The sequence below is a fragment of the Brachyistius frenatus genome, unplaced genomic scaffold (genome assembly GCF_029030835.1).
Source record: "Brachyistius frenatus isolate BFR_SWC_R1_liver_20210118 unplaced genomic scaffold, ASM2903083v1 Contig_125, whole genome shotgun sequence".
NCBI lineage: Eukaryota > Metazoa > Chordata > Actinopteri > Embiotocidae > Brachyistius > Brachyistius frenatus.
The window spans coordinates 868,287-882,474 of NW_027210724.1; the positions used below are offsets into that span (position 1 = coordinate 868,287).

At 39.3% G+C, this 14,188-nt stretch overlaps 1 protein-coding gene across 1 annotated transcript in view; it reads left to right on the plus strand.

Moving 5' to 3' along the window:
• The window catches only part of LOC138629999 (zeta-sarcoglycan-like), a 328,227-nt gene that overhangs the window by 250,779 nt on the left and 63,260 nt on the right, over window positions 1-14,188 (plus strand). The window contains exon 4 of the mRNA XM_069714077.1: window positions 6,049-6,136. Within this exon, the coding sequence (XP_069570178.1) occupies window positions 6,049-6,136 (88 nt within the window). The remainder of the gene's footprint in view (window positions 1-6,048; window positions 6,137-14,188) is intronic.

Genomic DNA, 14,188 nt, shown 5'->3' on the forward strand with positions numbered 1-14,188 from the left:
CAAATCTAATCGGTTCCGTGAGCCAGAACTCTTATAGTATTAGTGTTCTTGCTGAGGGAACCAGTTATAGTGCGTTAGCAGTTGGGATGTAAATCCAAATACCCAGAGAGTACACTTGTGGACTACACTGGTTTATTGTCTCTTGTTATATGGCTCTGGGGATTGAAAACAACAAATTAGCAACCACACACCAACAAACACATAATTTATTTAATAGCCCTTGCTAATTAGCTGAATTAAAGTCCAACAAGGAATGGAGGAACCCCACAGGCACTTTATCAGACATGTTTGATTAGTATTCTGTTTTAGCTTAAACTATTTACGATGAACTTTCCTGCACCAATAAACTGAAACAACTTTGCATTCCTGTCTCAAGTCAACTCAAACTGCACCTGTTTCTACAATGTTTCCGCACACGTTAATACAGAGAAAGATGAACAAATATGATTAAATATGAGCATTTAAAGGTCTACTGTTCACCTATATTAAGATTGTATTCCTTTTAATGATCTCTATTTGTTTCTACTTTAAATATTGGCCCTCCACTCAAAACGCAACATAACCCATCCCCAGACTGCTAAATTTGTTTTAGGAATAAAAATCTGAATCAAAGTGGAGAATCTGACAGAGTGGCTGACAATACTGGCTGAAGAGATGGTGGCTTTTTGGACAGTTGGAGAGCCAGATGGAGAATAAGACAGACCAGAGACAGAGGAGCTGAATATATATATATATATATATTTTTTTTTAGATTGACAGCTAAAAGTACACCTTGTTAAGCACACATCTAGTTGTTAAGATAGACAGTCTGTGACATACAGTATGCAATCACAGAGATATAGTCAGGACAGGTAAAAACGGTTATTATGATGATGGCAAAGAAGAAATCGGCCAGATGTATGTTATGAGGCTTGAGAATATTGCTGTTGATATGGATGCTGTATGATGTTATACAGTGAGAGACAGGAGAGCTGAAAGGTGTTAGAGTGGTAACTAAATAAAGTCCAGACCAGAACAATACGTCTGGCAGTCTGTTAGTGACACACCCAGTGAAACAGGATCTGAGAGCTGTTTTTAGGACCCATCTGTAGTGGTAGCTGGAGGCTATGATGATGAGCCACCAGTCTACAGCTTATTATTACCTGACTAATTACATTGGCTACCTCAGGCTGGCAGCCCTGTGCCTGTATTCATAATCAAAGCGAAATTAAACTATTAACTGAATTAATGGTGCAGCGGTGTATGTTGTGTCAGCTGAAAAGAGAAAGTATGATGTGTTCGCCTGTGTTTGTTTTTCAGTGCATATTTTGCATGATGAGGGGGGATTTATGTGTGAGACAGTAAACAGAAAAAGCCCAAGGGATAGTGATGGATGGACAAGACATATTTTCACACAGCTGCTTGTTATGTAGAATCAAGATTTTTAATTCCCAGGTGAAAGTGTTGTTTTGTTTGTATCTATAGGCTACTACTTAGGTGTGGGGGCAAAGTTATACTCCAGCCTAAATGCTTAGTTCATTGGTTGACACCATCCAAAATGTTTGGTTAAAAACTTGACGGGTCGTTAAACAATTTTTTTTTTTTTTTTTTTTAATGAGTTAGATTTAAACAAACAAAATCTAAATTGGGAATCCCTGAGAAGGGGGATGGAATGAGAATTTGAGGGAGGCTGAAGGTAGCAACCTTTCACATCACTGCAATAAAGGGAAAAAAAACATTCCACTTCAAACACGCAATCCACCCAAACACACAGAAAACCAGACAGTCAAGTTTTTGACCCTCTAGAGACACACACTAAATGCATTATTATTGAATATATAACCTCCCAGTCAGGCTGATTGCCGCCAGGTGAGGGAGAACGTCACAGGTGTAACAAATGACTCCTGATGAGCAAGAGGGTGAGTGAGCCTGTAACCCAGACCTCAAGATCCTTCTGATCATAACAAGGTCTTTATTTAATGAGAGCGTTAGACATCTTTAAATACAGCAAAGTGCATTTTTTTACAATTTGCTTACCAGTATTTATTTCTTTTTTTTCTACATAACATTACAAATTCATCCATTTTCACTGGATTATTAAAAAAATAGAAGTGGTTGTCAGCATTGAAATACAGGATTGTGTCTGTGGCAACTTCAGCTTTACATTCTGCACCACCTTTGAAAAAACTGCCTGTCATCTCAGCACTGCTTCCCTCACTGTTCCTCTTTCATGCGTCTCTTCTACAATTACAGAGTACAGTGTTGATTGACGATTTATTCATGCTGTGTACTACAATCCGATAATGCTGTGGGCAGGACATTGAGCTATTCTACAACCAGTAACCGTTCAGAGAGAGACAGCTGCATTAGAGTCAAAGGAGTACATTTTTAATTTAATTGGCAATCAGATCAGACAAACTAAACATTACGAGAACTAAAAGCCAAGCTGATAGTTGGTCAGATTGCCAACAATTGTTGGACCCCTAGTGTGACAAGTGCATTTTCATAATTTCCTTGTGGTGCAGCTGTACCCTACCACAAGCATTTAACTCCAAAATGTCATTGCCATATTGTCACGTATCAGTAGTATGTCAGTTTCAAGGTAAATAACAAGAAAACTCAATACCCAATACAAACTTTGTCCACACACACGCACTCATACACATACATACAGACACAGTGTGCTATAATCTAAACACTGATTGGATTTCTAACATCAAACAATGTTATAAATGGCATAAAGATGTACACTGTGTATCACCCGTTGAATTCGTATCTTAGAAATGAAATCACCATTTCACTGCAAAACCCTTTTCATTATGCCTCCCAAAGCATGACCGACATCAAACTAATATGAAAATGAGAAAATATCAAACATAATGCAAACTTCACTGAAGATCAGAGCTTTAAAGAAGGACTTTCATGACAAGAATTGAACCTTTAATGTTGGTAAAGTAACCTGAACAGGTTCTCGACGCACCACATACGGAGGGAAACTTCAAGGCACTGGGGTCAGTTTCATGTCAGTGCCTTAGTAATGTTGTTCGTGTAGCAATTATAGCCAGATGAACACATTAAATTGAAGTGAACTGAGAGAACAAAAAGGAAGAAAATTGCTTTCAGAATAAATGTATGTTTGTTAATGTAAGCAAGGTACTTTATTTCCATATTTTACTGCAAAAGACCTAATGGAACCATGTTTTGTTATGTAAAGTGGATATTTGTGTTGTGTACCCTTGACCAACAAGTATATCCTCCTCAGTTCTGTTGAATGAGAGCAATTAGCTGACGTTGGGACAGTGATCCATTTCAGTGTTTCCCACAATTTGAGAATTGGATGTGCTTGCGGAGACTCATGCATTTAGAGGGGGAGAGCGTAACCCAAGTTATTTTTTGAAGCTACAATTCATATGTGTAGCCAATACAGCTCACATGTGGACAATCAGCACAAACTACAATCACTATGTTTTTAAAAGACTCACATGCTGGTCATGGGGAGAAGCCGCTCCGATTGGAACCCTCCCCACCCCCCCGAAAGAAACACATGACTAGGTTAAAATCGAATATATGGCAGCATTGTGAGTGAAACAAAAAAAATTGAAACACTGGCTTTTAATTGAAGACTAAAGACGTAACTTTGATTCCTCACTACTCAGTAACAGACATTGGCTTTGTGGTGATGGCCCTCTTGTTATGATCCAGCCAAACAGAGAGTGCAGAGAGTTTCTGCTGGAGTTTCCTGTCAGGAGTGGAGCAGAAGGTTACGTTACTGTAAGTGCAATGAAAGTCAGCAAGATTAAATTCATGGATGTGAGGAATAGAGTGAGGAGATTTTGTCCGATCGCTGATGATGTTCAACCAGCGGGATAAAAAAGTTGTTAAAATAGGTTGGCAAATATAATTGGGTGGCCATTAATATGGTTGGGCGGTCCACCCAAGTAAAGTTTGTGTGGTTGTGCGGAGAACGCAACTTCAACTGCCAATTGACGGACATTACACAGGCGACACTGTTTCGATTTCTGGGAAGTGAAGTGAGGTCCACAAACTCTGAAGTAATTACCGCTTATCGCCATGGGTGCGGGCAAAGAAAATTAAAAAGAGATCTTTGAGATCGTAACTTTAAATGAATCTGAGCTTTGAATTTACAAGCTGTGCTTACGGTTGGTAGCCTTTTGGTAGAACTGACAATTTTCTCATCAAGAAGGACAAGCCATCATTGTTACCTGTTTTGACATTTTTCATCAACACCAACACTTTGATTGTTTGGCTTCAATCAACTGTTGTATCTATAGACATTAGCAACTGTTTAATATGCAGCACTTCCTCAGAGCCCTTATTTCCATGAATTTGCAAATAAGTGCTTAATCAAATAAGACTTTCCATCGATGGCTGTGCCTCTAAATGACAGAGACCTGCACTAAGTGAATAGGATTCGGCCTGTTCATGCACACTGCCCATTGAGCTGGAATGATTCAAGGCACATTACATCTGTCATACTTTACAAAAGCACCCATTGCTTTAAACAGAGTGGAAAGATAATATAGTGAAGCCTATCACACGCCCCGTTGAAAATAATTAATTCAGCATACATGCGGGAAGAAACAGACGATAGAGGCATTGCACAATAAACTACGTGGAGCAGTCATTTGGTGTTTGGCAAATTTGTTACCTGACTCTGTATGAATGGGTGGTGTGTGTCTGTGTGTACGTGGACAGAGGCTGGAGAGGCCGTAAACCTGCACCTGAGCACTCTTTTGGATGTTAGCGCGAGTGTGTTTACATCTAGAATTTATGCAGATATGTAAGTTTACCCACATTTAGTCACACTCAAGTCCTGTTCGTCACAGCGTCTCTTGTGTCTTGTGTGTGTGTGTGTGTGTGTGTGTGTGTGTGTGTGTGTGTGTGTGTGTGTGTGTGTGTGTGCGTGTGTGCGCGTGTGTGCGCGTGTGTGTGTGTATATTTTGTTTGTCCATAACTTAAATTTGTCCCTCATGCTTGTGCAGTGGTCCATGTTAGTGTTTGTGACTCTTGTCCCAGGAGTCCACCAGATGCTCCAAAATAAAGCCCAGACAGGTGTGACATATTAGAAATTTGGTCTCGACTTGCGTAAGCAGACTAACAAAACAATGAATATCCATCCATATGAAATAGCACAACAGAGAGAGGGGAGTGGGGGTGGGGGGGGGAGGGGAGATTTTGCAATTTCAATGGATCAACGACTTTCCAATTTTAACACAATTCTCATTTGGAATTCAGACCAGAATGCAGCAAGATAATCATTTTGGGAAATCAACAGAGAAATTGGGTCACCTGTGAGCATTTCATGCAGCCAAAACAAATAAGCAATTTAAAAGGGAGTGAGAGAAGAGGAAGAGAATAAAACTGTGAATGATGTAAGTGCAGATATATAATGAAAAGATGGGAGGAAGACCAGAAAGAAAAGTTGGTTAAGTATGTAAGCAGGAAGATTTAGCAGACTGAAGTGCGGAGTGCACGCAGAGAGGAAAATGGAGGAGGGAGCGTGGCTTAGAGGAAGAGACGGTGAGAAGTTAAATTGTGTTTGGAACCTAATAAAAAAACAGCAGACGTCGGGTTAGCATTCATTGCAACACATATCCACTGAATCCAAACTACTGTCGGCAGCGTGTGGCTCAATCAGACTTTAAAAAGGGGAGCGGCGGTCGGGGTCACAGTCACATTTAGCTCATTTCGAGGGAAAATAATTGCCTTTTTGCAGACTTACACACCAACATGCAATTGGAAACAAGCTAACAAATTCAGAAGAAGGATGCTCTTATGAATAGATTAAACAAATTCAATGCACAGGAGTTGGGTGAAGAGAGTGAGTCAAGTGTGAACTCTGACAGTTCATACAACTTAAGACTGGATTGGTTATCCAGGTTAATGCAGTGTTGACTGGTGAGGTACCAACTACAGGGGAGACCAAAAGCAGAGAACATAGGTGGAAAATGTGAAGCTATTTTGGTGTTCATGAATTTATTTGAGAGTTCAAGAAATATACCAATTGCTGGGTTCTCCCAATCATCTTCCTCCCTCTTTTTTCCACAGGACAGTCCATTGATCCTCCAGTCGGACAGAAATGTTACTGTCAACGCGAGGAATGACCAGGGACAACTGACTGGTCAGCTAATCGTGGGTAAGACTTGCACACACACACACACACACACACACACACACACACACACACACACACACACACACACACACACACACACACACACACACACACACACACACACACACACACACACACACACACACACACAAAGACAAGTGGTGCATTGGAAGTAAAACATCTTCTTTCGAAACAACCTCAAAACCAGATCGAAGACAGTTACATATATTGCTTTTTTTGTGTTTGAATTGCTAAATGTATTTCACCTCTTTCTGTTTACCAAACTGAACGCTATCTGTTTCTATTAGTGTATCTCACTGAGGCTGACAGCCGTGTTGTTTTCTTGGCTAAATCATTTTGCCAAGCTCTTATTGGATTAGTGAGGGCCCAGTGTCCTCCAGAAGACGGCACTCAAAGGACACATGGCGGATATGACAGGACATATTTCAGAGGGCTCTGGGAAAGTTTAGGGACATGAATGACAAGATGTCTTAACAAATAAGACATTTTCAAATCTGGGAAGTGAAAAATAAGTGAATACATGAAGAAATTCTGTGTGAATATTCTGGCTTTATGAATTTTTCCCTGGCATGCATGTCATGTTTATCTTTCTGTGGCTGACCAGTGGAGGGAGATCAGGGTCGATGTGATCTGTTCAAATCTCTTGGTTGTGGTTTGTATTATAGCAGCAGTGTTCTCAAACCCTTTCAGGACTTTGGTGAGAAAAACATTACAAAAATACATGTCAAAATGTCAGAAATTGAGAAAGAAAGGAACAGTTGGCCCTGAGTTATAGTGTGGAGGTGGGTACATACTAATCTGTGATAGGGCAAGTTATGAAACTCTTGCCAAGAACAAGGACAATAGTTTCAACTGTACAATGTACTACCATGAAGGTACATTCAAAGAAATTGCAGTATTTTAGTCCAATCCTAGACATCTCAGTTTTACCAATGTTGAGGAAAAAAAGTTTCATTTTTTAACATCACAAAATCAACCTTGAAGTTGTAAAAGACTTTTGGCCTTACTGGTTGAATTGACACATACAGCTACATACATACTAGCATGACACTCACTGGAAAACAAACACTTGTCTTTGTTAAGTGCTTTTCAACAAGTCAGAAACAAGTAAATAGTTTAATTTTAGCCCTAATTTCATTTGAAACTAGATCAAAGAGTGATCATTGAGGGATGGGGGACCAGAAAAGATAGATTGGTAAATAATGAGGCCTTCTTTAGAGGGCCTGGCTCATGATTAACTGTGATATTAACTATATTAACTCATTAATACTTACGTCCCTATAATTACAATATTATTTGTGTAACCAAACTGAAATGCGCAAATCAAAATGAGGTACACAATAAAAAAATATGCGGCATAAAATAAATAATGTTTCAGTTTGTACAGTTTCATGGCATTAGAAGATAGTTTTGTAATTTTTTGTACCAAAACCAATATCTTTACCGAGACGTGACTTCAGAGTTACGGTGAGGTTAGAAGTCGGGATCTTGAAGACAGAAGATCCTTGCCTCGTAGCATTTACAACCTGACGGGTGAACTGAATGGTATTTTATGGAAGAAGGCTCCTATCCAAAGACTTCCACTTGATGTGTATGCAGCATACAGATAATAATTTCCTGTACGTCATCCAGGCATTTCTAGTGTCTTTCCTTTTCTGACACTTTGAAGGTTTGAAATCCTTGACAGCTTACCGCCTGCTGTTAAAACTCCCTGATGCTGCTTTCCTCACCAAAAAAGAGCCTTAATACGTATGTGTGTCTGAATGAGTGTGTGCCTATCTCGCAGTCAGCAGAATTAGTCTGTTTTAAAACTAGACAGCCATCCTACTGCAGCCAACCTGTTCAGACTGCAACAGGATGACATAAAGAGTACTCTGTGACCTGACTTGTTCAGCCACACATATACTTTCTTTTGAGTCATGCACCAGTAACAACATACATTTGAACTCGCGCGGAAACAAATTACATGCAAACCCTGGCTTTCTGGGGCACGCACGCACACGCCTACACAGCCGCAGCATATTTGGGGGTAACATTCTTTAGAAACAGGGAGCAAACAAGTTGGACTTCCATCAATAACCACTAGTGACCAACAAACACATAGACACATGACTGACTGAAAGCATTAAAACTGGGCACAATGAATCCTGGTGAGCAGCTTCCTCTATCGGTCACCAGAAATCCCTTGGCCTCCCCCTGCAGTGACCTCCTGTTGCCTCTTTGCTGACTCAGCACCAGATTTAACACAAACATTAAAAATACAACCACACTCACACACTCGCTCTCTCCTCATCTCTCTTCACAATCCTCGTAGGTATACTCAGAAATCCTCCAAAGTAAGGTGGTTATTTTCTCCTCACTGGGCACTTGTCACATCGGAAGCAGAAAAGTTCCACCTCAGTAAACCCCTGATTAGTATTCATCACTGAAACTGGCCAGAAAAACAGGTCACTTATAGCTTGTACAAGAGGTACAGGATCACCACGGTCAGCGGTATGGAAAGGTGAAATGACCATAAACGTTTGGACTAGTGCATTAACATAGTATACCAAAACAGAAATGCACTGACTCAATACATGTTGGACATGGAGAGACTAATTTGAGCAGCACAGAAGAGGAAGAAGCAGAAAAAGACCCCAGAGTTGTGGTAAAAATAATTTTGTAAGAAAAATGAAGGGATGACTCTCCAGATATTACCTTAGTTACAATCTCAAGTAACTCTGTTTTTTTCTGTTTGGTGGTACCTATGGTGTTAAGTGATAATTCTAGTTTTGTTTTTAGACTTCATTAATCAGAGATTCAAACAGAATCATCTGTGTGATGTCATTTAGTTTGCAGTTGAAGAACAATACTGTTGTGGTAACTCTGTCTACCCTCTCTAACGGATAACCACTGCTGGATAATGGGAAAAGTGTCAGTGGGCCACACGCTCAATCACAATTGTGTGACCTCATTCAGTGATAGATAATGATTTAACAGACATTTATTAAAATTAAAATGTTATTATTACTTTAAATGTTATGACTACTGACCAGTGACTGTAAGTCATTAAACTATCATCTTTGGTCACAACATGGGTGCTGATTTTGCTCTTTATTATAGTAATAAAAATGACTTATTGAAGGAGCGCATTCACATTTCCGAGAGACAGAAAACAACTTTCCAAAACTGAAAAAAGGTGTACCACGTCAGGTGCACAACCAGGGTGGCTGTTCTTTGACATTTGCGAGGTTGAGACTGTGAATTCGTCCCCCAGGGTCACACTGTCAACACCGAGCTTTACTGTGATTTTGTGATGCATCTGAGGGTAAATATTCAGTGTAAATGACTCGCACTGTAGTGCAACGGCACTTGGGTTCTTCAACATGACACTCACAGTACATTGAAAACATGCAAGTTTTTTGCCTCTAATAACACAAGCATTGCTCCCCACCAGTCTTACTCACCAGATTCAGCTTCCTGTTCCCCAATAATTTGTCACACCTTGATGTGCGTTCTCCCCTCAAGTTTCAGGTGTATATAACATTGCTGATGCACTTGGACCACTGCTTACAAAAGCATGTGTAACGTGGTTGCTGAGTTTGATCAAACGGAATTTGTAACAGTTACTCATTAGGGTTATACCTTCCTCCTGCTTTGTGCACGTGACAAAGCTGCACCTTTTTGGTGTGCAACAGGAGAAGTCTTGGAATTTGCTAGTCCAGCCTTGCAAGGTCCCACTTGAAACGGTCTACCACGCATGACTGTCAATTCTTTTAATTTGAACAGGTCATCACAGTTATTACGTTTGAACAAATGTTCAAATTTGGAGAGAAAAAAAAAGCAACTGTAGAACACACTCTTCTACCTTTACCTCATGTCCTCCTGAGGGCTCATCTTTCTGAGAGAGAAGGTCTGAGTGCATGTGTTGGCCTTGGGCTTCTCATCTCAGTTTTATTGCTCTCTTTCCTTCATCCCTTCATCCCTTCTCTTCCTCTGTGTTGCCGTCAGCTCGTTAATGTGAGTGAGAACCTGTCATCTTTGTCTTCTGAATGGCCGACCATAAAGATGATGAGTGAACTTGGAGTTTTGAAGCCGTACCCTTTCACCCGCCTAGGTGATTATGTCCGAGCATAGAGGCAGTCCATTGATGTCTAAACGGCACAAAAACAGAGCATTCAGCGTGAAAGGAATAGAGATTTGCTTCTTCTGTTCAGAGCAGTAGTGCAAATTAGAAAAACTGTAAAACACCAATATAAAGTAACATCTTATAACGACTCCAGAAAAACTGCTTGTAGTTGTATCTCCTCTTTAAATTATGCTTATATTGATTATCTGTATATATGTGTCGTACATAAGCAAAGCTTTTAATTATCCCAATGTGGAGCTTGTAACACAAAAAGTGGTACTATCTCTGCAAATGTTTGCATTTTGAACATAAGATGCTCATCAATGTTCCAGAATAATCTCAAAAACACTTTTTTTAATAAACTTAAATGTCTGTCTCTTAAACCTTACACAGAGGTAAAGCTGCGAATTGGGAATACCACACAGCATAATATTGACAAGTATTTAAACTGACCAGCTCAGATATTTTTCACGGTTTGTTTCCCATCGTCCGTTTACCTGCGTGTTTGTTTCTTGGTTAAACTGGCAGTCATTACAATTTATGAGTGTGCATTTATGTTCTGGCTTTGCTGTTGACTTTTCATTTTTCTAAATGTATTGTGTTGATAATAACTTCTCTTTTTCTCTAACCTGAAGACATATTTGTAGCAGTCATTGCCTTTGTAATAATGAGCGTAATGCTTTTCATGTTATTGTGTTGTTATTGTTATTGTGGTATTGTGTGTTATTTTATGTGGGCAGTTGAAGGAATAAAACATCTTTATATAAAGTGAAGCCGCAAAGGCCAAATGCATTTTGAGTAGAAATTGATGCATGTGTGCATAATTTTATCAAAACTGAATCCACTGTCAAATCCACCTACCAGACATACATATCTCATTGACTCCCATTAAGTTTAGTGTTAATAGTTTACAAGTATAAAAATAACTACAACTTAAACGTAGATTACATCTGTGATTACCTGTTAGTGAGTGAGAAGCCAGAAGTACAAAAAATGTTGGTTGTAGCTACTAAATTAATTAATGTTGATCAAAATCAAATCATTTTAACAACCTGGAGCTGCAACCTGAAAATGAGTTGAACAGCAGAAGATATGAAATGTTGATTGATTATGTTGCACATATATAATGGCAGTCATCTGTACACCTGATTTTTCACTAACTGCTTGATCCTAATAAATAATACTGATTTAGAAGTCTGAAATTAATGAATTGCTGCATAAAACATTTAATGAAGAGAGCTGCCTGTGTTTAAAGTGCAATAATAAGATGATCATTACAAAAGAGCTACAGAAACACATTCTGTGGTTGATTGGTGCAGTAACTCTGCCCAAAATTGTTTGTGAATGAAAAGACTTTCATTCACAAACAATCTTTTAGAGTTTTTGCGAAGCTGTAACATTAATTGTATACAGCCATTGCCATTTGAAACAGCAAAAGCACAATCTACAAGTGAGAAGTTGCTGCCATTACCTGCATTTTTTCCACATTAATCTTGTTAGTAAAAAAACAAAAAGGAGCTGTTAATAAATACCTGCCAACTCTAATAGTGACTCTGCCCTTTTCATCCTTAATTTAACACGCACATCCTTCTGTCTTCCTCTTGTCCTTGTCCTTCCCTTTCCTCTTTGCTCCCTCTTTCTCTATTCTCTCGTGTCATTTTTTCCTTTCACTCCTCGGTTTTAGATCATGCATGGACCTCGTCACATATTAAATCAATCAATCCCCAGATGACCTTGTTACCCTCTCCTAAACTCAGGCTTTCAGTTATCACTTCATTATCCTTACCCTCATTCACTAATTATGTTTCATCTAGGTAGAATCGCTCACCTCTTTTCTCTGGAATTTGGCTGATGTAGCTCAAAAAGTGGCTTATCAAAGCAATGAAATTGGAAGACTGAAAGGCAAAGGCCATGAAGTGCAGTAGTCATTAATAACTATTTGTGGTAAAAGTGGGTTGAATTTCCCAATAGGAAGTCAAATTCGTTCCTATGTTTTTGTACTCCAGGCTCTTAATTGTTGGTTTTATGGATTTATGGCTGTAGGCATGGAAAAATGTTCAGAATTATATATTTTTTTCATACAGTCTCAAGAACATGGCATTCCCGTAGCAGTTAAACAGTTGAATGTCAGCTAAAATTGGTTTCTGATTAGTGTGCAGAGTAAGAACTTGCAAAGCCTTGCATAAAATTCAATTGTTCCATTACACACAGTCTAATTATAAATCTACATCTTTGCAAATCCCCCTCTGTGAAACAAATGACGTACATAACAATCATATTTAGCAGTGATCACATTTTCAGCTGGAGTGAGATCTTTCTGGCTTGGCTGGCGGACAAACACAGATACTGAGTAGTCTGATTCTATACGTCTCTCCCTCATCCAACCAGCAAAGTTCAGACAGTATGTCTTCTTCATTTTATGCTGCAGCTTGAAGATCAAATCAATAGTTATAATGAGGCAATTAAAAATACATAGAGCTGCGCATTACCTAACAGGAATACACTTAAGGGGCTATCAAGGACTCAATAAAGGCATGGATTTACTGGCATTGTTGTCATTTATCCATTTAATTGCACAAAGACTAATTGTCTGCATGTAGTTTGGGCTGCAATGTGGAAAATATTGTTTCTGTCACTAGCTCATATGTGTAGGCATGTATTGCCCTAAGGAACGGATTTAATGGACCATATGAAGTCATCCTTCTGCACCAGTGAGCTATGAGGTTCATACTGTTTGCTGGTGGTTGGACACAATAATAAAATGACGGATAGATGGTGCTTAAAGCGAGAAGGCTCTCTCCTTGCCTCTGGTAGTAAGCATATTCAATAAACCAATGTCGAGAATAGGTTGTGGATTTTTTTTTTTAAATTATAATAATGTGGATACATTTTTGTGATTTAATAAAGCAGCTTCATAATCAAATGGCTTTCAGCTACTTTACAAGTGTCCATCATTGGTATTGCTCTAATAATACATTAGATTATTATACGCCGTTCCTCTACTGACACAATCTATGTTCACACACTGAGAGTATTTTCATGTACAAAATAGTCGATTAGCACAAAATAAAAACTTGTAAAAGCTTATAATGCCTGTTTTTGTTATTTTTCTTCAGGTGTTGTCTTAGGGGCACTAACTGCATTTTCTACTTATTTTTAATGTGATAGTTTGTGGTGTTGTTTTGTTAGAATGCATTTTAGGTTAGGTTAGGTTAGGTAGTTACTTTATTAATCCCCAAGGGGAATTTTTTTCCGCTACAGCAGCATACAGGAAATCAATAAAATAATAATAAAAAGCAATAAAATAACAGTACAAAATATATTAAATATAAAATGCACAGTATATACATATTTGTGTGTATATAAACAACCAAGAAACACAGACAACAGTGTTATTGTTGTGTGATGGATTTTGCCAGAGGTGAGTTATTGTACAGTCTTATTGCAGTGGGCAGGAATGATCTCCTGTATCTGTCCCTGTGACAGCGGAAGAGTCTATTGGAGAATGTGCTCCGCTGTCCCTGCAGCAGGTGGTAGAGAGGGTGGTCAGGATTATCCAATATGGATAATAGTTTGTTCAGCATCCTCCTCTCCACCACCTTTTCCAGGCTGTCCAGTTTGCAGCCAATGATGGAGCCGGCCTTCTTAACCAGTTTGTTAAGTCTGTTGGTGTCGCCGGCTCCAATGCTGCTCCCCCAGCAGATTACAGCGAAGTACAAAGCACTGGCCACAACAGACTGGTAGAACATCTCCAACATCTCGCTGCACACATTGAAGGATCGAAGTTTCCTCAAGAAAAAGAGTCGACTCATCCCCTTCTTGTAGACAGCGTTGATGTTGGTCTTCCAGTTCAGTCTGTTGTCGATGGAGACACCCAGGTACTTGTACTCCTCCACCATTTCCACCTCCTCTCCCAGAACTCTCAGCGGTTGTGGAGCCATGGT